The 24,488-nt window shown below is 46.2% G+C and overlaps 1 protein-coding gene across 5 annotated transcripts in view; it reads right to left on the bottom strand.

Annotated features, from left to right (window-relative positions):
* The window catches only part of COL4A5 (collagen type IV alpha 5 chain), a 140,276-nt gene that overhangs the window by 84,090 nt on the left and 31,698 nt on the right, over positions 1 to 24,488 (bottom strand). For all 5 annotated transcript variants that reach the window (XM_034782616.1, XM_034782619.1, XM_034782620.1 and 2 more), the window contains exon 2: positions 6,761 to 6,820. In XM_034782616.1, coding sequence (XP_034638507.1) covers positions 6,761 to 6,820 — 60 coding nt within the window. The remainder of the gene's footprint in view (positions 1 to 6,760; positions 6,821 to 24,488) is intronic.

Here is a 24,488-nt window from a genome sequence, read left to right as displayed (position 1 = left end):
CAGAGAAATGCACCAACAGCCAACCAGTGCTCCCTGGGGCATGGCTGGTTGCTATTAAAATAGCAATTTAAACTACTGTAAGCAGAGCCTGGGTCCTGTTCCATCAGACCCAGGTACCTACCTGCATGATCCCAAGCCAAGCTTTTACTAATGAACTGCAGGACCTAAGTCATAGTGTAACCACTGCTTCTGCCAGCAGTGCCTTCAGAGCTTTACTATTAGCCTGTGCTCAAGTCCCCCTCATTTGTTTAGGAGCCAACAGAAGCAGAGGTTCCCACCGTAGCCCCAGTTAGGTGGATTGTAAGTCAAAATAGCCTGGGTGAGGGGAGAGAAAGGGGAAAGCAGAGGAAGCCTGGATGCTAGGAGGAGTCATGTGGAAGAGTGGGGAGGGGTGTCTGACTGAGAGCAGGAGACAGCCTGTTTGATTTGGAAAGGAGGAGTAGGCGATAGTGTGTCTGAAGTTTTGAAATTAGGGGTGCTGCATAAAGTGAACGAAAGTTCTGTTTCCTTCAAAGTGGGAGCTGAGGGTGATACCAATAGATCAGTCTGCATTTGACGGTGGCTGGAGGAGCTGGTGTTCCTCCCTAGCTACTCTCTCATGTTCTTTCCTAATCCACATAATTGCATCCAGTTTGGAGCACTCTGGGGAATGAGTATCAAGAGAACCAGAAAAAAAAGTTTCTAGAAGAAAAACTAAATTTTAAAAATATTCTAAGGATGGACCTCATTGTTACAGTGGAAAGCACCAGTGGACTGCTGGCTATTCAATGTATCAGTAGCGCAAAGTGACTCAAACCTAGGAAGGCAGGGATGTGGATCATCAGGAGAAAGGGGGGCTCAGTGGTTTGAGCATTAGCCTACTAAACCCAGGGTTGTGAGTTTAATCCTTGAGGGGGCCACTTAGAGATCTGGGGCAAAATCAGTACTTGATCCTGCTAGTGAAGGCAGGGGGCTGGACTCAACCCTTCCAGTTCTATGAGATAGGTATATCTCCATATATTATTGGGGGGAGGGATAGCTCAGTGGTTTGAGCATTGGCCTGCTAAACCCAGGGTTGTGAGTTCAGGGGGGGGAGTGTTTAAATAAAAAAAAAAAAAAATAAAAAAAAAAAAACCCTGTCTGGGGATTTGCTCTACTTTGAGCAGGGGGTTGTACTAGGTGATCTCCTGAGGTCCCTTCCAACCCTGAGATTCTATGAAAGGTATAGCTTTGACAGTGTAAGCAAGATTCAGTGGCTGTATGAAGTCCTCCACATACTAATCAAGCTAAAGTCACACATTCTTTCAGTTAGTCCATGCTGTGACTTTTCCAGTAAGGTGCTAGTCAGTCTATCAAAATAGGATTGGGGATGGATTGTCTAAAACCACATCTGCTATGGTTGTATTGTGTAATCTATGTGATCTTTACACTTGCATCATCAGATTAAAGAAGAATTAATTCTATGGCTGTGTTATGATCACTTATTCTGACCTCCTACCTAATGGTCCCTTTGGGCCTTAAAGTCTGTCAGCTAGAATGCTAGATCCAAGTTCTAGCTACTGACAGTAACCTGAAGAACTCTGGTTGCCAATATGGAATATTATTCCTTAGGCATACAATTAAGATATGATGAGCTAAGGGATGGCAGGCACATTTGCCAAGGCATTTCATTTGCTGGAGCCACCTGGATTCAAGGTGTGGCATCCTGGACGACTGTTCAAAGATATCCAATGTTAAGTCTTATTAAATTACTTCAGTATATTGTAATGTGCTGACACAGAACCTTGTAATACCGATAAACAAACAGGTATTTGAAGTTATTTTAGTTCGTGTTCACGACTGAAGTCATCCTTGTTTCAAAGGAAGTCTCAAAGCAATGCAATCTTTCAAACTTGTGGATATGCCAGAATTGAATGGTGTGAGCTTAAAATGCTATCGATTCCTCTCTAGATCCCTGTTGAAAGTGATTAGAGGTTTGGTAAGAATAAAGTAACTTTCTGACTTTGCACCGTTATTGCAGGGTTCACATCTTTGATCTAGTCTACATATCATCAACAACAAGATTATGTATAGGAGGTGTTCACAGACAGAGACAACCTTCTTTCCCATTCACAGTCACAAACATTCCCTGAGGCAAATGTAACAGCTGCTTACATGGAAAGTATTTAATGGCCTAAAATTAGGCTACTAAACCTAAAAGAAGTGGGCTGATTTTCACAAGTACTGAGCACCCAAATCCCACTGAATTCAAGGGAAACAGTAGGTACTTTTAAAGAAGAAGCTTCCTCTGTTTAGGAAGCAGACACTAATGACCCAGCATGACTAAGGCCCATTGGGGGTTCACTACTTGGTCAGCAACTCTCGTCAGGCCTGTCAAGGTCACTACATCTAACGTGCTGTTGTCAATCAGTATCTACAAGGTATCATATACAAACTGGTAACATGTTGGTCCCAAAAATCATTGTGTGATGGATGCATGATAAGCCCACAAAAGGACTTTGTAGAGATGTGCTGCAAATGTGTTCTTAAAATATATTTGTCAAGTGGTATCTAAATCATGCCTCTTTCAGGCCAAGGAATGTGGAGACACATTCAGGCAAATGGAATCAATGTAAAGGCATCACTAAATACAAAGAAAAGTACATTTATGTGCAAGTAAACAAAGCCATTGAAAAATGAATACTTAATTTGGCTAGGGGATGGAGACTGCACCCCCAAGGAGTTTTCTGGCCTCCTGAAGCAGGGCCAATGAACTTTGGGAAGACAGTATGGCACCTACATCCCAGCAAGATGTAGGAAGCCCTTTGTCTGGGCTTACTTTTCAAAGAATATATTTCCAAAGGTTTACTGGACTACGAAGACAGGGGTCGGACACCCAGGTAATAAGCAATTGAAATCAATTGTATTAAAAGAGTATCGAGTAAGGGAATTTATGAAAGCCTGTGACACTAGTGATTAATATAGTGAAATGTGTGCATTTATGCTACACGAGTAATTAGGAGTATTCATTGATATTATGCTTTAAAGTCTGAAAAAATCCAGGGAGAAACTGGTTTTCCTCAGACAGGAGGGAAGGGAACTCTCTACCTTCCTCCAATATAAATTAAGCATTATGGAATCAAAACAATGGAAGCCCCATTTACTTATGAATCTGCAGGGGGATGGGAAGTCAATAGGAAGGGAAGAACAGCAGGAAGTCTTCCTGCCTCTTGTAACAGGGTCAATGAACTTTGGCAGATATAAGCAGAAACAGAAAGCCATTTTGGAATCCAACACTCGATGGATTCAAGGGGGCCAGAGCTCTTGAAATCACAGACTGTTGGGTCCTTCAGCAAGGAGGAGGTTGAAGACTGAACTGAATTTAGGTGAGAAATCTGCTTAGGCAAAAGATTATAACTTGCTGAAAGTAAGTTTTAGTCTTAGATGTGTATCTTTACTTTTGTTTGCTTGTAACCCTTTCTATCTTTATGCCTTATACCTGGTATCACTTAATCCTATGTTCTTTGTTAAATAAGTTTGTTGCACTTTTACTCTGAACCATTTCAGTTCTCTGGCTGAAATACAAGTGTTTGTTCAAACCCCAGTTAAATTAATGAACTGTAATGTATTGTCTTTTTTAAAAGAGCAATGAACTTAAAACTTCTGTGAGTGTTACAGCAGAGGGCTGGACACTGCAGGGCAGATAGTCTGGGGGACATTCAGAACTGGGGGAATGTTGGGGTCACCCTGCAAAAAGTAACTGGGTGGTGGGAGCCAGGGTGTGACTTGTGTGTTTGTGTCAAAGTTGTGAGCCACAGCAGCATAGCATCCAGAGAGTTACAGGGCAGGTGGTGAAGGCATCCAGAGTTACAGGGCTGGTGGTGACAACCCCTTACTGGTCTGGGTTACACCCCAAAGAGTCACCCTCAGGTTGCTGCCTCAATAAAATTACTTTAAATGTAGCATCAGGAAAAAATAGCTGCATCACATGATCAGCCAGCCACCCAGAGGCAATCCTGGAAATTACAGGCCAGTAAGCTTAATTTCAGTACCAGGCAAATTGGTTGAAACCATAGCAAACAGAATTATCAGGCCCATATAAACACAATATCTTGGGACAATATCAACACAGCTTTTGTAAAGGGAAATCATGCTTCAACAATCTATTAAAATTCTTTGAGGATGTCAGTGAGCATGTGCACAAGGGTGATCTCGTTGATATAATGTACTTGGGCTTTCAGAAAGCCTTTAATAAGGTCCCCCACCAAAGGTTCTTAAGCAAAGTAAGCAGTCATGGGCTAAACGTGAAGTATCCTCTCATGAATCATAACTGGTTAAAGAAGACAAAAAAAAAAAAACCAAAGGGTAGGAATAAATGGTTAGTTTTCACAATGCACAGAAGTAAATAGCAGGATCCCCCAAGAATAGCAGTATTGGGACCAGTGCTGTTCAACATATTCATCAATGATCTGGGAAAGGGGCGAAGTGAGGTGGAAAATGATAGCCATCCTGAGTAATTTTGTAAGTCCAAAGCTGCCTGTGAAGGCTTACAAAGGATCTCAATACTGAGCGACTGAGGAACAAAATGGCAGATGAAATTCAAAGTTCATAGGTGAAAAATAATGCATACTGAAAAATATTATCTCAACTATACATACAAAATGATGGGTCAAAATTAGCTGTTTCCACTCAAGAAAGATCTTGGGTTCATCATGGATAGTTCCCTGAAAACAAATGCTCAAATGTGCATCAGCAGTCGAAAAAAAAAAAAAAATCTACAAAATATTAGGAACCATTAGGAAAGGGATAGAAAATATCATAATGCCACTATATAAATCCAAGATACACCCACATCTAGAATACTGCATGCAGATCTGGTTGCAGTTGCATCCCAAAACAAAAGATATTAGAATTGGAAAAGGTACAGAGAAGGGCAACAAAAATGATTTGAGGTATGCAACAGCTTCTATATGAAGAGATCAAAAAGACTGGGACTGTTCAGTTTAGAAAGAGACAGCTAAGGGGGTAGGGATGTGATAGATACCTACAAAATCATGAACGGTAGAGAAAGTGAATGGGGAAGTGTTATTTACCCCTTCACATAACACAACTATCAGGGAGTCAGCCAATGAAATTAATAGGCAGCAGATTTAAAACTAATAAAAGGAAATACTAGTCTTATAGTTAGAAAGTTTCTCTAGTACCTAACCTGAATCTACCTTGCTGCAAACTAAGGGAATATCCTAATTTAGGGCTAGAGCCACATCTAATTAGACCAGCTGAGGATCTGGCCTCCTGTGCCTGAAAAGCCTGGTAATGTTTATATTGATATGTTCCCATGTAGTTTTCTGAATGTCCAGACCTATTGACCACACTTGAATACCTCCTTGATACTTCCTTAGTTTGCAGCAAGGTAGATTCAGGTTAAGTACTAGAGAAACTTTCTAACTATAAGGCTAGTTAAGCACTGGAACAGGCTGCAGAATCCCACCACTGGAGACTTTGCAAGAGCAGGTTAGACAAACACCTGTCAGAGAGGGTCTAAGTTATTTGATCCTGCTGCAGAACAGGAATATCTAGCCCTATGTTTCTATAATCCCATCATCATGTTGCTCCACAAACATGTTGCATTCTGAGGAGAGGATAAGTTGATCATCAACCAAGATTTATAATTTCAGGAGCACAGACAGTCACGTTCATGGCCCAAAGGGCCAAGATTTTACCAGCACCATCCAGTTTCAGATCAAAAGTATAAAGTAAGGAACATTCCCTTCATACAAAACATCACCAACCTATCTCCTGTAGGGGGTGGTGAGTCCGTTCCAATCACACAAAGAAAAGCCTGCCTCTCAAAGGGGGACGGCAGCATCCAGTACTAAGAGGAGACTGGCTATAGCATCCCTCAGAACGTCCTGCAAATCACAAGCCTAGTATTCTCCGTTTCCCACCAGGTCTACCCTAGTCTTTAATAAGGAGTTCTTCTTAGCCAATTCTGACGTCATATTGTTATGGTTACTCCAAAAGAACTGAGCCAAAGATCTTGTTAGTAGTAGTAAACTGGGAGCCCAGTTTGCTTCAAATTGTGAAGACTGTTCCTAGAAGACATCAAACCTTCCTGATATTGCACCACTCATTTTTAAAGGGTTTCTTCCAGCTTCTGAAAATGTACGCCTGCTTACGCAGATGCAGAAAAAGTAGAAGCAGCTGGAGGCATTGAAACTGTCCAGTTCATTTGATACAGCTTGCTTGGTCTTAGTTAGACTAAAATCTTCCATTAACTGATAAGTCAACATGGAAGAGGAGTAAACATAATTGTCAGGAAAGCTTTGTGCATGCCCATGATTTAGTTGCATATCAAGACAGCAGGGGGGAACTTGGGTAACAGTAGTATAGTAAACATGACTTTCCACTTTGTCAAATTTGCCTCCCTAATGTTCTCAGTCTAATATACCAGGACAAGTATATTTAATTGCTGCCTCCCCTTCCACTCTTCCCACTAAAGCGATGTTAGGAGCCCACTTAACGTGCTGCTACCATATTGGTCCATTAGGCCTCACCCACTCCCTGAGATTTACTATTGTTATTACAACACTTACCTATGTACTTTTGTTTTGTGTGAACAAACCAATTACCACCAAAAAATGCCCAGAAGTACAAAATACCCACACCAATGTACAGTACATTAAGTTCATAAAACACTTTTTTTTTTAAAAGACTTAAATCCCAACTTCATAAGTCCTGAACAATTCAGTTGTTTCAGAAGCTATTTTCAACAGATGAAAAATTTAAACAAAGGGTTTACCTTTTCGCCTTTTACTCCACTACAGTCACATTTGGATCCTGATGTACATCCATGGCAAGCCTTAAGAGAAATAAAAGGATAACAGATGTTTTTAATTGCAGGTTGAATGCTACTCCTATGCAAGAGTGCACTAAATATTTTTAAATGTCTTAAATTCTTGTTTTAAAATCCTTACAAGTCATCTAGCCTGCATGCATGTGCTCAAACTGGATATAGTTTATAAAAGTTTTGAAGCAGACTAGTTTTATACATCATGCCCAAGGTGGGAGGTACCTTATATTGTAAAACTTAGGCATAAAATGACACCAGCTTGGGGAAACTCTGAGCAGGTTTCTAATCTAAGTTTTATGTATTTATTTTTTACACTAGCAAGGTAGTAACATAGCTTTTCTGGCCAGGCTCCAGATCTGGGAAGAACATTTCAGTAAGGGCTCCAGCCACTAGATGGCACTTTTTGAACAGTATTTACACAGCTGAGACCAAACCTTAACAGGTTGGATTTATCAAAAGGCTAATGGAAAGGTACTTATTACATGATTAATTCCACCTCTACAGCCCAGTTACCATCAGAACTATAAAAACTTAACACCAGGCATATCCCCATCAACTTTGTATCCAAGAGCATGACAAAAGTAGGCTACAATGGGTCATTCTAGCATAAAGGGGAGATAGATTTGCACAGATCTGAGCAAGAGCAATTGGTAATAAAAAAACCCAAGCCACATCACACTATTACATCACATTCACTTAATTTCTAACCTATTTTCTTTCAACATCTGTTACAGAACTCCAGAGTTCTTTCAAAGATATGACTAGACTGACTGGCATGTGGGTTCTTTAATTCCCTTTACTCCTCCCCCACCTCCACCCCTCCCACACAGCTGGAGATCAGCAGCTGAAGTGTTTTGTAGCATGACATCTCTATACTGATATGTAGTGATTGTTAAGCTTTTTTACAGTTAGTTAATCACAAGCAGTAGCACTAGAATGGTCACAATTTGGAATAGTTTCACTTGTTCTAGACAAGTGCTATTACTAAAGTACAGCACATGCTTTAAACCAGGCCTGCACAACATGCGGCCCGAGTGGGCTCACTGTGCGGCCCAGGGCAGCGGGTGAGGGAGGGGGGCTGAGGAGGGAACTGGCTGTTTAGATTTTGGCAGCTCATCACTGGCCGGTGGGGTGGGGGGCTGAGGCGGCAAGCGGGCGGGCAGTGACCGGGGGTGAGTAGGTGAGCCAGGGGGTGGGGGGCTGAGGCGGCGAGCTATGAGTCGAGTCGGTGGCTGGCCTGTTCTACTGATCTGGTCTGGCTCCCATCCCCTCTCCAAGGGTTGCAGCTGTCTGGAGGTGCCTGCCTTCCGTGCCTTCCTCATTCACACCTCATTCATTCAACGGGGCAACTGATTACAAAGTGGGGGGAAGATCTTATTTAGTCTACTTCTAGCAAAAAGCCATTTTTCTTTTACATTAATTATACTAACTTAGGGGCCCGCTATAACATATTACCAAGGTTCAATACCATTGCTTCAGCCGGCCGGCACTGGGGAAGGAGGGTTTGTTTCCGCGGGGCGAGCGGCACTTGGAGGGTGAGTGTGTGTGTTATGTTTTGGGGGGGTTGGCGGGCCTGGGAGGGGTTCGGCCCTCAGCTGTTTCCTTTGGAGTAATATGGCCCTTGCCGCATTACGAGTTGTGCAGGCTTGAAACTTTGCAATACTAAAAAAACTTTTCAACAACATTTTATATTCCGCCTACTGTATTTTCCACTACATGCCTCTGATGAGGTGGGTTTTAGCCCACGAAAACTTATGCCCAAATAAATTTGTTAGTCTCTAAACTGCCACAAGGACTCCTTGTTATTTTATACAAAGTAAGTTTCAGTCAAATAGGCACAGTCCTTTGCGTGTCAGACTTTCGGTATGCCATGCTTGAACTATTTTTCCTTATCAGAGCCTCGCTAAGACATGACCCATCACCTACCTGGCACTGGAAACGTACTGGCTCATAGCCTAAACAGCTTATTAAGCATCAGACTGAAAAACAGAACTTCATTCACCTGCAGCTATGCTAATCTGCGATGGTGTTAATTGTTGCAGTGAGCAGGGATGGCTCTAGGTTTTTTGCCGCCCCAAGCAAAAAAAATTTTGGCTGCCCCCCATCCTAGCCCTGGGCTCTTCCCCCTCCCCACCAGTACCCTCCCCCACCCGCACCCCCTGCTGCCCCAGCCCTGGGCTCGCTCTCTTCCCCCCCGACCCGCACCCCCTGCCACCCCAGCCCTGGGCTCCCCCCCAAAACGTGACCTCCTCGTTCACCACAGCAATCCCCATTTACACTTGCAGCGGGGATCAAACCGTTTCTCCTATTTTCATTTCACTTTATATAAAACTCGTGCCCCCCCCCCGGCCCCCGCAACCCCATCTTTAGTGCTCCAAATGCACATGGAAGGCATAGGGACTAACCCTTGTACCCGGAAACGGATGGGGATCTAGTAAAGAGGGTTCAGGCAGAGGAGCGGGTGTGGGGGTGCTTGGGGGCTCTACGCTGGCAGAGAAGCGGGGTGTGATGTACTCGCGGAGGAGAAGAGGGGGTATCAGGAGGGTTGCAGGAGAAGAGGTGCAGGGGAAGGGGGAGGTGCGGGAGAAAAGGTGTGGGGGAAGGGGTTCGGCGAAGGAGCAATGGGGGGGAGGTACAAGTGAAGAGGCTGCGAGTGGGATGGGGGGTGCAAGGGCTGAGAGGGGCAGGCGCTGACAGCTGCTTCCCCAGCCTCGTGCAGGCAGAGCCGAGAGGACAGACACTGATCCCCAGGTGTCCGACCCGTGGGGGTCTCCCAGCAGGGCAGTATCCCCCGCTGCCCCGCTCGGCCTCTCCCTGCCCCTGGTGCTGTGGGCAAGGCCAGCTCTAACTTTTTTGCCGCTCCAGAAGAAGAAGAGTGCCGCCCCCCCCCCGTGAGCGCCGCCATACCCTCCCCCCAGCACCGCCGAAATCCCCGCCCCCCCAGCACCATGCCGCCCGAAGCCCCACACCCCAGAACGCCACGCCGCCCGAAGCCACGCTCCCTCCCCCCCTCTGAGCGCCGTGCCAAGCCCCCGCCCACCCTCCGAGCGCCGCGCCAGCCCCCGCCCCCTCTCCAAGGGCCACACCAAGCGCCAGCCCCCTTCCGAGCGCCATGCCAAGCGCCAGCCCCCGCCCTCCTGAGCGTCGCGCCGCCTGAAGCCCTGCCCCCCTCCGAGCACCGTGCCGCCCGAATCCCTGCCCCCTGAGCACCGTGCCACGGAAACAAATAAACCCCTCCAGCGCTGCCCCGACGAACCAATAAAATAAATAAAAACCTGAGCATCGCCCCAAGCACGTGCTTGGTCGGCTGGTGCCTGGAGCCGGCCCTGGCTGTGGGGGCCCGGGGCAAACAATGCGGGGCTGAGGTGGGGGAGGTGTGCAGCAGGCTGGGTCCGGGGGCAGGAGGGGGCAGCTCCGGCTGCCCAGCCACTTACCCCATCAGCGCGCGAGCTGGGATCCGCGCCCCCTGCACAGCCCAGCAGCGCCCTGCACAGCTCACTCGGGCGGGAAAACGCTGCGGCGCCTGGGGAGACTCAGAGCAGAAGCAGTGGCGGCAGCAGGACCCCTCCTCCCTCCCTGCATCCCGGGCCCCGCTTCCCTCCCTCCCTGGCTCCTCACACACTCTGGGATCCCCTCTCGCGCTGCAGCCCGGGCTCAACTCCAGGGGACGATGCTCTGGCTCTCCAGCGGCAGGGCTCCAGCCAGGGCCGGCTCCTGGCTTTTTGCCGCCCCAAGCAAAACACAAACAAACAAACAAACAAAAAGGGGTCGGAGTGCTGCCCCTTGGAAAGTGCTGCCCCAAGCACATGCTTGGAGCGCTGCTGCCTAGAGCCGGCCCTGGCAGTGAGACAATTGATGTTTTGTCAGCTGTCACAATTCTAGTGCAACTGCATTAAGTCATTGAGACATACCCCATGTTCTCCAAACTGTTATTGCTGTCAGATGCATACTGGTTTAGCGCATACAGGAAGCATGAAATTATAATTAAGGTTTTGTATTATAATACAAGTGCTAGGTTTTGTTTTGGGGTTGGTGCAAGGAAGAGAAGAATGTCACACTTAATCAACCTCAGTCCCTTTCAAACACAGTTTGTCCATGGAATTTCCTGGGTTTTTAAATGGCAAGTGCAGGAGGGTTACAGGGGGAGGATATGAAAAGGAATACGCATTACCTCGGATTTCCTCATGACCCATAGGGATATGAGAAGAACAGAGATGTTTAGGGTAGGAGGAAAATTGCCAGTGATAGGATGGAACCTGGTGAGTCTCTCTACCCCCCTCAGGCCTGACTTACACTAGAATATTAAGTCGGTTTAATAACAATGCTCAGATGTGTGAAAAAATCCACACCCCAAGCAGTGTTGTTAAGTAGACATAACCCCCAGAATTCTTCCATCAACCTAGCTACCTCCTCTTGGGGAGGTGGAGTACCTATGCCAACAGGAGAATCTTTCACACCAGCAAAGGTAGTGTCTACACTGAAGTGCTACAGAGCCCCAGCTGCACCCCTGCAGTTTTTTTAAAAGTGTGGACATACCTTCACTGCACTTCTATGAATAAGACAGTGGAAGGAAGCAAACTGAACCTCACCAATGCCAGAGACACCCCAAAATGATTTCAGTATGTAAAATATGCAGAGTGAGCCAGATCGAAAGTTGGCTGAACTTCAAGTAGCTTTGGAGCAAGCCCATGTTTTCAATACGGGTTCTTGCTAATTGGCATCAAAGCCAGTTCTTGCAAAAGGCAGACATAATATTGCTAGTATTCAGCAGTAGGAACCAGAATAGCAAGAGATAAAATACATCCTTCTCTGTAATGTGATTTATTAGAAATAATCTCTATTAAAGTGTACTACATCAAGCTGTCCTTAAAGTAGAGCTAAAGGTTCTTCCCTCCCTTAGCCTGCTTCCATTTTAAATGCAGTCTCCCTCCACCCCATCTACTTTTTTGTATTGTGGGGCTATAAACACTCAAATAAACAAACCTTTTTGATCAAAATTAAGGAATTCTTTCTGCCTTTGACTGCACTCAAGAGCCTTTGCTATGCTAAGGCTCGACTCATTCCATTTGAGCTAGACCCTTTCTTAGCATGTTTGAGAAAAACAAGCAGTGTCCAGGCTGGACAGTCTTCTCAAGGGCACAGTGAGTTCCAAATGCCTGGTTCATATGCTTTATCTGGGGTGAATGATCTTCAGCAATTTCAGAGTCAGAAGGAAGCGGGAAGACACCTCTGTCCTTCAGACAGAAAAACAAACAACAGTTTTTAGATGGTAGTGCAAGCAGATGTCAGTCATTTCAGACTAAAAATCCTTGTATGAATTATTCACTCAGTGTATCAGGAGAGATTTCCCCAGCAATCTCATTTATCTTCCTGTTTATAGATTATTCTAATCCCCAAGTTGTGTAGAGCTAGAATTTGGCAGGTAGTTCAGGTGAAAAGACAGAAATCTCACATTTTGGCTTGGGTGATAACCAACAAGTCAGATACTGAAAAAAAACAAAAGGAGACCAATTTCATCTGCAAATGAGTTATTTGTTTAGGTTCTTTTGGTAATATTAAGGTCACTTCTAAATGGAAAAAGTGTGCACAAGAAGAAGGCTGCTGAAATACAGCACGTATTGTACAACAATACACCAAGGTTTACTTTTTTTTTTTTTTTTTGCCAGTCACCTGCTAACCAGAAGATTACAAGCCAGAGGCTGAAGAGTTTTGGTATCACAAGTTGACTGTTAATGTGGGTCATTTAAGTAATAGAAAATGCAAGCCCTGTGCGAAGCACAATTATGCCTGGAATTTCTCCTCCTCTGCAACAGTGATAATTTCTTATTCAAATCTTCAAACAAGCTTCAGGACCACTGTTACAATACAAACCAGCTCTCTCAACATCAGGGCTCCCATGCCTGAGGAAACAAAGGTCAGCATGGTAAGTCAGTCTTCTGCATGGCTACAGCCTTCAACTTGCCCTAGTTGATAACTGCCGAAGGGAAAAGCATCAGTATTAGTGAGAAATAATGCAGTGAAAGGTGTTGAATTCTCAGGCCTGTAAAATGAATTAAAAAAAATAAAAAATAAAAAAAACCTATATAGCACCTTTCAGCAGAGGGTGTCAGAGCATTGCAAGAACATTTATCAGGCCTCATTAAACCCCAGTGAAATCGTTATTCCTCTTTTTTACAGGTGGGGAAACTGAGGCAAAGAGATTTGCTCAGTATTACACAGCAAGTCAGCAGTGATATTGGGAACAGAACCCAGGAGCCTTTGTTCCCAGTCAGCTGCTCTAGTCACAAGATCACGTTCTGTGCACCATAAGAGCTGCAGCATGGACAGCATAAATCTAAGAAAATGGGGAAGACTGTGTGTAGGAATGTGACTTGAACTGAAGGATCTACCTCTGAGGAGAAGAGTTTGTTCTCCAGGCCCACTCTAACCTTTACCCTCTGAGACTGGAGAAGGGAAGGGGGGGGAGGGGAGGGAGAGAAAGGGAGCAGTATGTAAACATTTTTCAAGAACTGCTTAGTTTCACTGGTTACACATTCCACATGGTTTCCAAAAGGGTCTGTAGGAACAAACAGCTGAATTTGTGTGTTTATTATCCCTGCCATACCTTTTGCCATGACTCTTCGAGCCCTTGATCATGTTTTGCTGTCTAATGTATTGGAGGTGAGCTAATCCTTTCACTGGGATTTCCGGACAGCTTCTACCCTACTGAGCCACTGTGCTCTGAGTAAGCTCCTTTCATTAGTGTATACAAGAAGGATTGGTATTGGTTTTCTGGTCAAAGGATAATTCTTTTAGGACATGCTCAATCCTTTGAGTCTTAAGTAGGGCATGGAAGCCCATTTTATGCCACGGATATCAGTCTTAGAGTGTTAGGACACATGCTTAAAACTGTAATGAAATACATATTTTGATTCAGAGCCACTTTCTGCTTTCAGTAACAGACTTCACTGGGGTCATACTAGCATAATTGAAGGCATAACTTCACCCTCTATGTCGGCTTTTGTGGCAACAAGGATGCTACACCTCTACCCCGATAACGCGACCCGATAGAACACAAATTCGGATAGAATGTGGTAAAGCAGTGCTCCGGGGGGGGGGGGGGGGGGAGGCTATGCAATCTGGTGGATCAAAGCAAGTTCAATATAACCGCGTTATAGGTGAAACCGCGTGAGATTTTTTGGCTACCAAGGACAGCGTTATATCGGAGTAGAGGTGTACTATGATGTAGGTTCCATCAGAAGTTCTGTCCAGCATTGCAGGAATAGATTTTTTTTACTTGGGTGCACCAAAGTGATTTTCAGAAAATTGTGTATTAAAAACACTAGGTCACAGTGTGACGTTGCAGTCTAGCATATTTTTATAAAACCATATAATGAGTGAATATAATGTAACTGGAATATGCTTCATGCAAAAGGTCTCTTGTAAGGTATCATTTACAAAGCTTATAATCTACTGAGTATGATCATCCTATTTGTATAAATGTACCACTCGTATCTGAAACTAGAAATATGAACTATAACTCTGATGCAAAGTGTGGACCATTAATGGTGGTTTGGAATCTTGATGACTCCAATTAAACAGGACAATTGTCTGCAAATGGCCGTGTTTTACCTGTATAAGTGTATGCTAGCAAGTGGGCAATGAAGTCTTGCAGTGACATATGATCATGTCACCTGAACTGGAATCCATCTTTATCCTGGTGTCTTTCCATTGAGAAAGAGGGGGTGGGAACCCAGAGAGGGACAAAGGGTTCCCGCCTTATGCGAAAGATATATAAAGAGATGGAACAGAACAAAGAGGGAGAGAGTAGCCATCATGAAGAATCCCCTAGCTACCACCTGAGCTGCAACAAGAGCTGTACCAGGGGAAAGAATTGGGTCCAGGCCTGGAAAGGTGTCCAGTCTGAGGAAAAAACTTGCTGAAGCATCTCTGAGGATGAGATTATCTGTATTCAGTTTGATTAGACATAGATTTGTGCATTTTATTTTATTTTGTTTGGTGACTTACTTTGTTCTGTCTGTTACTACTTGGAACCACTTAAATCCTACTTTCTGTATTTAATAAAATCACTTTTTACTTATTAACTGACCAAGAGTATGTATTAATACCTGGGGGGAGGCAAACAGCTGTGCATCTCTCTCTCTCTCAGGTCTTGGCTACACTTGCAGATGTACAGCACTGTGAGTTAAACCTGACTTCGTGCAGCTGAGTAGGGAAAGCACTGCAGTCTGTCCACACTGACAGCTGCCCAGCGCACTGTCGTGGCCACATTTGTGGTAACTGCAGTGCTACTGGGAGCAGTGCATTATGGGCAGCTATCCCACAGAGCACCTTTTCCCATTCTGGCGCCGTGGGTTGTGGGAAGGGGGCGTGGGTGCGGGGGATTCTGGGTCCTGTCCCAATGCCCTGTGATGCATCATTTCGCATCCCAGAAATCCCTTTGTTTCCGTCCACCTTTGGCGCCATCTTTCAACGGTTTCTGTGCAGCGCGATCTGTCTGCGGGAAATGGAGTCGGAACTGCTGAGGCGTATGCTGACGAGTCTCGCCAGCACGTCACGTTTGGCTGTCGAACTATTCCTTAAGATCCAAAGTGACAGGTGAGAGTGAGGGTGAGGAGTCCGACGATGCTATTGAGCCGCGTAACGCGTACAACATGAAATTGCTTGTGGCATTCACGGACATGCTCAGCACTGTGGAACGCTGCTTTTGGGCTCGGGAAAAAAGCACCGAGTGGTGGGATCACATAGTCATGGAAGTCTGGGATGATGAGCAGCGGCTGCAGAACTTTCGGATGAGAAAAGCCACTTTCATGGGACTGCGTGAGGAGCTTGCCCCCACCCTGTGGCGGAAGGACACAAGATTGAGAGCTGCCCTGCCAGTAGAGAAGCGGGTGGCTATTGCAATCTGGAAGCTGGCAACTCCAGACAGCTACCGGTTGGTCGCAAACCAGTTTGGAGTGGGAAAGTTGACCGTTGGAATCGTGTTGATTCAAGTTTGCAAGGCCATTAAATCGCATCCTACTGAGAAGAACCGTGACTCTGGGTAATGTGCAGGAAATAGTGGATGGCTTTGCACAAATGGGGTTCCCTAACTGTGGAGGGGCGATAGATGGGACACACATTCCTATTCTGGCACCAATCCACCTAGGATCCGAGTACGTTAATCAGAAGGGGTATTTCTCTACGGTTCTCCAGGCGCTTGTGGATCACCGTGGGCGTTTCACTGACATTAACACAGGCTGGCCCAGAAAGGTGCATGACGCACGCATCTTTCAGAACCCTTGGCTGTTCAGGAAGATGCAGGCTGGGACTTTTTTCCCCAGAGCGGAAGATCACGGTAGGGGAAGTTGAAATGCCCATTGTGATCCTTGGAGATCCCGCTTACCCGTTAATGCCGTGGCTCATGAAACCCTACACAGGGAGCCTTGACAGCAGAAAGGAACGGTTCAACTACAGGCTGAGCCAGTGCCGAATGACTGTGGAGTGTGCCTTTGGTCGTTTAAAGGCCCGCTGGCGATCTCTGTATGGGAAGCTGGACTTGGCCGAAAACAGCATCCCCTTGGTTATATCCATGTGCTGTGCCCTCCATAATATTTGTGAGAGGAAGGGTGAAAGCTTCACTCTATTTATTGAAATCCATTTATTGAAGAGAAACAAGGGGGTAGAGTGGGGAACAGTACAATCACAGATTCATGTATGTCCTGTCTGGTGTGCTGTGCAGTGAGTGCTGCACTTTAGGGCAGCTATACTGCATGGTGATGGGGGTTAAGTGCAGAGGGTAAGGGTCGCGGTTTTCAGGGCTGGGTGGTGAAGATACTGGTGTTGGAGGCAGCGGGTGGCGTGAAGAACACAGAAGTTGGGGAAAGTGGATTAGAGGTAACAGTGGGGCACACCCGAAAGAGTTTTGGGACAAGGGCTGTGGGGGGGGTGGCGTTTGCTGTACTGCTCCTCTTTCTGCATGGCTACCAGCTCCTGGATAGCGTCTGCTTGGCGCTCCAGGATGCTTATGAGCCTATCAGTGCTTTGCTGCCGGTGCGCGGTGCTTTGCTGCCGGTACGCTGCATTTTCCTGGCGGATCCTGCTTTCTCTCTCCCTCCAGTTCTGTGCCTTCTCGTTCTCTTTAATAGATTGCTGCATCACTTCTTGCAGCATGTCTTCTTTGCTTTTTTGAGGTCTCTTCCTGAGTCTTTGCAGTCTCTGAGCAGGCGATAAGAGGGACGGCTGAGGTCTCAAGGTTGATGCAGCTGTATAGGCAAAATGCAACATTTAACAGAGACAGCATTGTTTATACCAGACAGAGTAATGATTCTCCCCGCACTTAAGGAGTAGAAACACACAGGGTCTACACAATAGCATAATTTTCCCGTCCGAAACAGAGCACACATACCCCACGGGAGCCTCAAAATGGTAAGTAAAGGGGACTGATTGTTTCAGGGCTGCACTGTCCTCTAGGTTTCTGTGCCTTGGGGAGAGCCAACAGCTTCAGGGGGCACCTACACTGAACACTGTCCCAACATTTTCCACAGGAGTTCATCCTGGACGATCTCTCGCTGCTGAGGGTGACCTGGGAAGCAAGGGAGGGTCTTCTACTGCAATGCGGCTTCCGCCCTGGCCCATATGCAGCTTGCCTGTGTGCAGCAATGGTCCCCCCGCCCCTCGCGGCACAGTGGCGCGGACAAGGACCATGGTGGCTCTCCCGATAAACCTGCGCAAGAGCATTGCACACGTTCTGGATGAGACATTCGAGGAGATTATCGAGGCCGATTACTGGGATGTGATAAACCACATCAATGCACTATTCCACATCTAGGCATGCATGCCTAACCCTCCTCTCCCAAAGAGCCCGCACCAAAAAAATTCCTTCCTGAAAAAAAACCCGCTTACCGGGAACCTGCTCTTCTGTTTGTCCTCCACCAAGTACCGGCCGCTGCGACTGGCTACCTTCCTCCTGGCTCGAGAAGAGCTCCTGGCTGCATGGCTCCAGGGATTCCGGGGTGACTCCATCCGGCCCACCACCACCACTCCCGTTTTCCTCCTCCTTCCCCCCCCCCAGCTCTGAAGTGTCCATGGTGGTGCTCGGAGTGGAGGTGGGGTTAACCCCAAGTATCACATCCAGCTCTTTGTAGAATCGGCAGGTCGCGGGGGGAGCACCCGAGCGGCCGTTTGCATCGCGGGCTTTGCGGTAGGCACTCCGCAGCTCCTTCACTTTAATCCTGCACTGCAGGGTGTCCTGGTCATGGCCCCTTTCCATCATGTCCTTTGATACCTTCCCGAAGGTATCGTAATTCCTACAGCTGGAGCACAGCCTGGACTGTACAGCTTCCTCCCCCCAAACACTGATGAGGTCCAGCAACTCGCCATTGCTCTGTGCTGGGGCTCGCTTGGCGCGTGGAGGCATGGTCACCTGGAAAAATTCGCTGATAGCACTCCACACCATGCCAGGCTGAGCAAACAGGAAGGGGATTTTTAAAATTCCCAGGGAATGTAAAGGGTGGGTCACATGGTTGGTTACCTGAGGCCAGGGCAGTAGAGTTTGAACTGATGACCAGAGTGGCTAGAACAGGCATTGTGGGATACTGCCAAATAATTCTGGAGGCCATTCACAGTGCATTGGGCGGCCACACTGGCGCCGCAGCGGCAGCGTAATACTTGCTATTCCTCTCGGAGAGGTGGAGTACATGCAGCGCTGCAACCACGGAGATACAGCGCTGCAAATGCCTTGCCAGTGTGGACAGGGAGTGAGTTACAGCGCTGCGGGAGCCTTTACAGTGCTGTAACTCGCAAGTGTAGCCAAGGCCTCAGTGTTATAGAGGGAGAAAAATTTATGAGTCTACCCTGTGTAAGCTTTATACAGAGTAAAACGCATTTATTTGGGTTTAGAGCCCATTGGGAGTTGGGCATGTGAGTGTTAAAGACAGGAACACTTCTGTGAGCGGTTTTCAGTGAAGCCTGCAGCTTTGGGGCAAGTAATTCAGACCCTAGGTCTTTGTGGGAGCAGACGGGAGTGTCTGGCTCAGCAAGACAGGGTGCTGGGGTCCCCAGCTAGCAGGGAAAGCAGGTGCCAAGACTACCTCTGCTCATCAGGGGGCAGCTCCCAAGGGGGGGGGAGGGGGTGTTTCTGCGATCTAACCCATCACACAGTTTCTGCCAGCACAATCCAGGATGCAGTCAGCTGCTGTGGCATCCTCTCCTCTAGGGCGGGTTCAAACTGAGCTGTGTTGGCCAAGAAAGAAGCGTATTCCAGATGACAAAAAGGATGCATTGGCTCAGCACTTCCAAGCTGCAGCCTCCACTAGCAGAAACTAAAGTTCCCCACCCAATGGCAGACCTCCCTGTAGGAGGGTGATTGAAACCTTGTGGAAATGTGGGAATCCCCCTAGGGCACAGCTGGTCTTGTTAAGTGGGGGTAAATCTAGCCCTCTTTGAGAGTGTCTGTAGATTAGTTTAAGAAATTTACCTTATGTAGGTCACCTGTCCCCGTCCCCCCCCCCCCTTCTTCATCCCCCAGTGAGGGTCACCCTAATCCTAGGTCTTCCCAAAAGACACTTGACCTTCAGTAAGAACCCATCTGAAGAAATAGCTTAGAGCACAGAGGCTGTCCAGCCCTCTGCCCTGCACATTTCCTTTTGGCTGACTGGAAACGCCACAAGGGACAGAATCAAAGTTGAAAGCCTGGCGGCAATCGTTTCAGCTGAAGTTCTGAAGGTTGGGGATATGAACCAGAGCAACTGCCAGCCAGCACAACAAGGGTTAATGAGAGCCTCTGGGCCCAGCTAGCCTCACCCCATTATACCTGCAGCCAATGCCAGGCCTGGAGGGGGGAGAACAGGAGAGTGCCTGGCTCAGTGCAGGGCTGACTGGCGAAGGGGCAGGAACTAGCTGCCTCTCTACTTGAGGGGAAGGAGCACTAACCTGTCCACCAAGGCAGCCACTTGAGAGGAAGCACGATCTTCCCCGCTGCCAGAGACTCTGGAGGAGACCTAGGAGTCTCCGGTTCTGGAGGCAACTGAGTAGGCAAAGCCCAGGGACACTGTGGTGCTCGGCCTCACCAACTGGCAGCTGCCCGCCCAAACGAGCCTGGGACTGTGATGAGGGACTGCACAAGACCCAGAGGACACTACAGGAAGCAGGTCGCCCAACGAAGTGCACTAGAGTGGCCATGCCCCAAACCGAACAGATGCTGGTAGAAAGCAGCCCAGAGCAGCGAATTAAGACTCCCTGCTAGGAGAGCTATGCCTGTTCAGGTTTTGACAAATGCAGGGCCCTGGGCTGGGACCCACTGGAGAGGAAGGGCCCGAGTTCCCCTACTGCCTGACCCCCCGCCCCTCCCCGCCTTAAAGACTGAGACCTTGCAACCAAGCCAGGGGCAAGAGGCCATGTGCTCTATCCACTAGGCCCTCAGGCCCTCCAGGCCACCCATTACAGTTGGAGTTGGACTTAAACTGACACTGTAATCAGAGAGTTGTTGCAGTTGATGTGCTCAACTGAATTGGGCCCACCTTATCTCATCAGGGCCTTGGCTCACAGGGCTTGCAAGTGATAACACCACTAACTCAAAGGTTAAGTACCTGGACCTCTGTCCAAAATGTATTTGTACACCTCTACCCCGACATAACACGACCCGATAGAACACAAATTCAGATATAATGCGGTAAAGCAGTGCTCCGGGAGAGGGCTTGGGAAGGGCTGCGCACTCCGGCGGATCAAAGCAAGTTTGATATAATATGGTTTCACCTGTAACGCGGTAAGATTTTTTGGCTCCCGAGGACAGCGTTATATCGGGGTAGAGGTGTATTACCATAGCACCTATGATCCCTACACATGGACCAGGACCCCATTGTGCTAGACACTGCACAAACATGGAACAAAGACAGTCTCTGCCCCAAAGAGCTTACAATCTAAGTATAAAGACAAGATACTGTGGACATGACTTACTACTAAATACAGACTCAAGTTAAGAGCCCCTTTACAGCAGTTAAGGGGGTCTTGGTTAGGTAGGTAAAATACACAACACTAAACATGTATTTGTGCTCCTCAGAATTCTAAGTCCCTAAATGCAGAGAACATGGACTTCCTTTCCCCTCCCCCACTTGGACTGTGGCAACTACAAGAGTGTTCAAAACACTGAAACTTCCTCCATGAGCTGCAGGTCACATAACATTATCCAGAGCCCACAGAGCAATGTTTGCTAGCCACAAGTGTTAATATGGCACCACTATTCTTACCTTGAGTCCACGGTGTTGGGATCATGCCGAATTGGTTAGGCCATACTGAATGAATGGTGTGAGCACAACTTGACATGACTTAAACAGGGCTGAAAAAACTGCAGACGATCCTGGGAGCAGGGCCCCTTTAAGCAGAAGCAGATTTGATAAAGGACTGGCAAAGCCTGCATGTATGATCAATATTGAACCTACTGGTTGGCAAATATGGGCCCATGCAAAAGTAAATATCGCATGCATAAAGTTCCAGCATGGAGCACAGGCTGACCTGGTTATAGTGACCCAGCAAGGACACCACACAGGGGGTTGAAGTGAAAGATTGATAAGGGAGTGAATGTGGGGTAATGTTCAGTTGGCACCCATCAGCAGTCTCCTCCTAAAGTATTAATTCGGTAAAAATTAGTAGCCATACGCCCACTGGGCATGCTTTCAAGACATGTGACTCTTTTGAGGAAAAAGTATAAAAATCAAGCAAATTAAATTACTGTAGGGGATTCCTTAATTAACATTTAAAGAAGCAACGCTGCTAGACAGAGTAACCAAAACTCTGCTCCGTGGGTTTAAGTAGGACTGTGAGCCAGAGGGTCTCCAGGCAGCCAAGGCCTTACCTTGAGGGAATCCAAGACAGACCAGAGGGCTGAGGAGACCAGACCTGTAGAGAAGAGGTCACCCACAGAATTGGTAACCACCTTCTCCGTTTGCCAAGCAGGAACTGTGTGAGGCTAGCACAGCACCTGTTTGTGTAGGTTTGTGAAAGAGAGGCTCACCAAGAGAAACGTATAGCTCTTAATGTCTATTTCTTTAATGTCTAACATAGGAGTTGTGTGCTTAATGTAACCCTTTACCGCTTGTGAGATTCCTTCTCAAATAAACTGCAGTGGATGCAAGTTAATTACTGTGGACCTTTTTCACTGGTATGACAGGTTTCAGAGTCGCAGCCATGTTAGTCTGTATCCGCAAAAAGAACAGGAGTACTTGTAGCACCTTAGAGACTAACAAATTTATTTGAGCATAAGCTTTCGTGGGCTACAGCCCACTTCAGATACGCCTGTTCTTTTTACTGGTATGACAGTAATCTGCTCCACTGGGAGCCATTAAAGATCCATTCAGGGGTAGTACCCCCCTGGTGCCAACACAGGGCAGCATAGCACCTCCATAAAGACAATAGTTTGTGATAACAGACAAGATTAGGTTTGACACAGGAAATTGTTGTTTGTTGAGTACAAACAAGTGTGCTTGATTGGGGTGGAGGGGGGGGAAGGGAGGAGAGTTACAGGGCTGTTATTGAGGAACCAGATTCTGATTAGTGACTTCAGCGGAGTTATTCCAGTTTTACAATGACAATTAATATCAGAATTTGGGCAAAGGCATTTACAGTCTAAGTGATGCATTAGCCATACAGCCAGAGATTAAGACAGAGGTCCAACTCACTATTTTAGAAATGGGCTACAGCTGCACACACCTCTAAGTGCTGGGAACTTTAAAAAAAGGTTTTGGGATCAGAGTAGTGGAGAAACTACTGCACTACTATTCAGATTTAAGACAGCACTTGGGGAAGGTGGAGAATAGAAGTCAGGTATTCCCTTGTACAAAGTATCAAGGGGGAAAAAAGCAGGCAAGTGACAGAGCTTGAGACACTTCTAAATAGCCTCATTTAGACAAGTAGAAAATGATGCAGCTATTTAGACAGCCTGTGCTTATGTAAAAGGCAGAATATTTTATTTCCATTGGTGAATTGTGACAGACTTGTACTTAACGAGATGCTCTGCTCCTTCTAATCCCTCTGCCAAATAGGATAAGAAGTTATTCAGTGCAGACTGAATGGAATAACTAGGGGAAACTCTAGCAAGGATGCTTGTAAGATTTGCATCCATTTATTTCCATCCTTCCTTAACATCTTCCTGTCTAGTACTATATAGTGTTATTTTTACCATGAAAGCAGTTATCTTGGGGATTCTCAAGGTTCAGGGCCACTCCTCCCCATTTTAACATATGGATACATTATTCTATCAACATATTGATCTAGGCTGTGAATTGAGTAACTGCATGTTTTTAGTTTGGGCTCAATCCCAAAACCCTTTGAAGCACATGAATGGTCCAGCATTAGAAGCAGCAAAGGGTTAAGGAACAGTCAAGAACTGGAAGTTCTAGAGTCACTGGCTCTTTTGCAGCATAGGGTTCCTTAACACATCTGCATCTGTTGCCCTCTCCAGGGCAGCGAAGGGCCACTCTGCACTTTAGTCAGAGTGAGATATGCTCTAATGCTAATATGCATATGCTGGCTTCATATACAGATTGCAGCCCAGCAGGGAGCAAGATAACCATTTGGCCCCTCTACACTATAAACACAGATGACAGCAAGGAAAGCATTCTACTGCAGGGTGACAAAACAACACACACCTTGGAAATTTTAAACTAACTGGGAGGAATTATTGGAGTTATCTGGTTTACAATCCCAAAACCTGATCTCAATAGCATTGCCCAAATCTGAGCCATATTCCAGATTGCAGAGAGGGAAAGGAGTGGAGAGGGGAAAAACCAACAAACAGGCAGGACTATGCAGACTCCCCCATTCTCCCCAGTGTTTATGAGTAATACACTAGGGTGCCAGTGTGTTCCGTCAATATCTGCAAAAAAAAAAAAAAAAAAAAAAAAAACCCACAACAACACAGGACTAAGGCTTTCTAATGACCTCGAACATTTTTTGAAAACACATAGGATCAATGGTACTTTTTTTTTTTTGCTAGGACACATTCTCTTCATTCATTAAACTGGTTCTATGACATTAGTTCCTATCTGAAGAATTCAAAAAGTGATACTCTTCCTTCTTCTCACATACAAAAAAAGCTTTAAGGGCTCTTATCTATATATCACACACATTTACTGTCTCTGTTGACTTAAGTTCTATTATGGAGATCCACATAAGGGCAAAACCACTCATGCTGTTTAGAACTGGAGATTCTCTGATACTTTGTTTTAATCTAAAGAAAAAAAGAAGTTTCCTCAAGGCATACATGCTTAGTCATTTCACTACTTATCCCAGGTTTAGAAATACATCTCTCTAGGCCATCAATTAGCATTCTTATCTGAGAAAGATTAGTTCTGCTTCTTGGTCAGATAGGATAGGCCATAAACTTTGTGATTTTTTCTTTTAAGAATAACATTTTATAAGAAGCCAATATTAGAAGGTGTTGCTCTGAATGTAAAATGAATAGCAGAGTGTTTCAAGTTAAACAATGTTTGCAAACATTATAGAACTGGTTCTTTTCAATAGTAAGATGTGCCAGGCAGTAAAATTGAACAGAAGCAGAAGTGAACCTGACCACTTTGGAGTACAATGATAGCTTAAATCTTAGACTTTGGTGGGAGAAGGAACTGCAGCAGAAATATAAATATCATCAAGCCACTCAAGTGGGGGCGTTTAAGCATCACAAGGAAATTCAGAGAAGAGTGTT

The sequence above is a fragment of the Trachemys scripta genome, chromosome 9, assembly GCF_013100865.1.
Source record: "Trachemys scripta elegans isolate TJP31775 chromosome 9, CAS_Tse_1.0, whole genome shotgun sequence".
NCBI classification, from domain to species: Eukaryota; Metazoa; Chordata; order Testudines; family Emydidae; genus Trachemys; species Trachemys scripta.
This window is presented reverse-complemented; position numbering and strand designations above follow the sequence as displayed.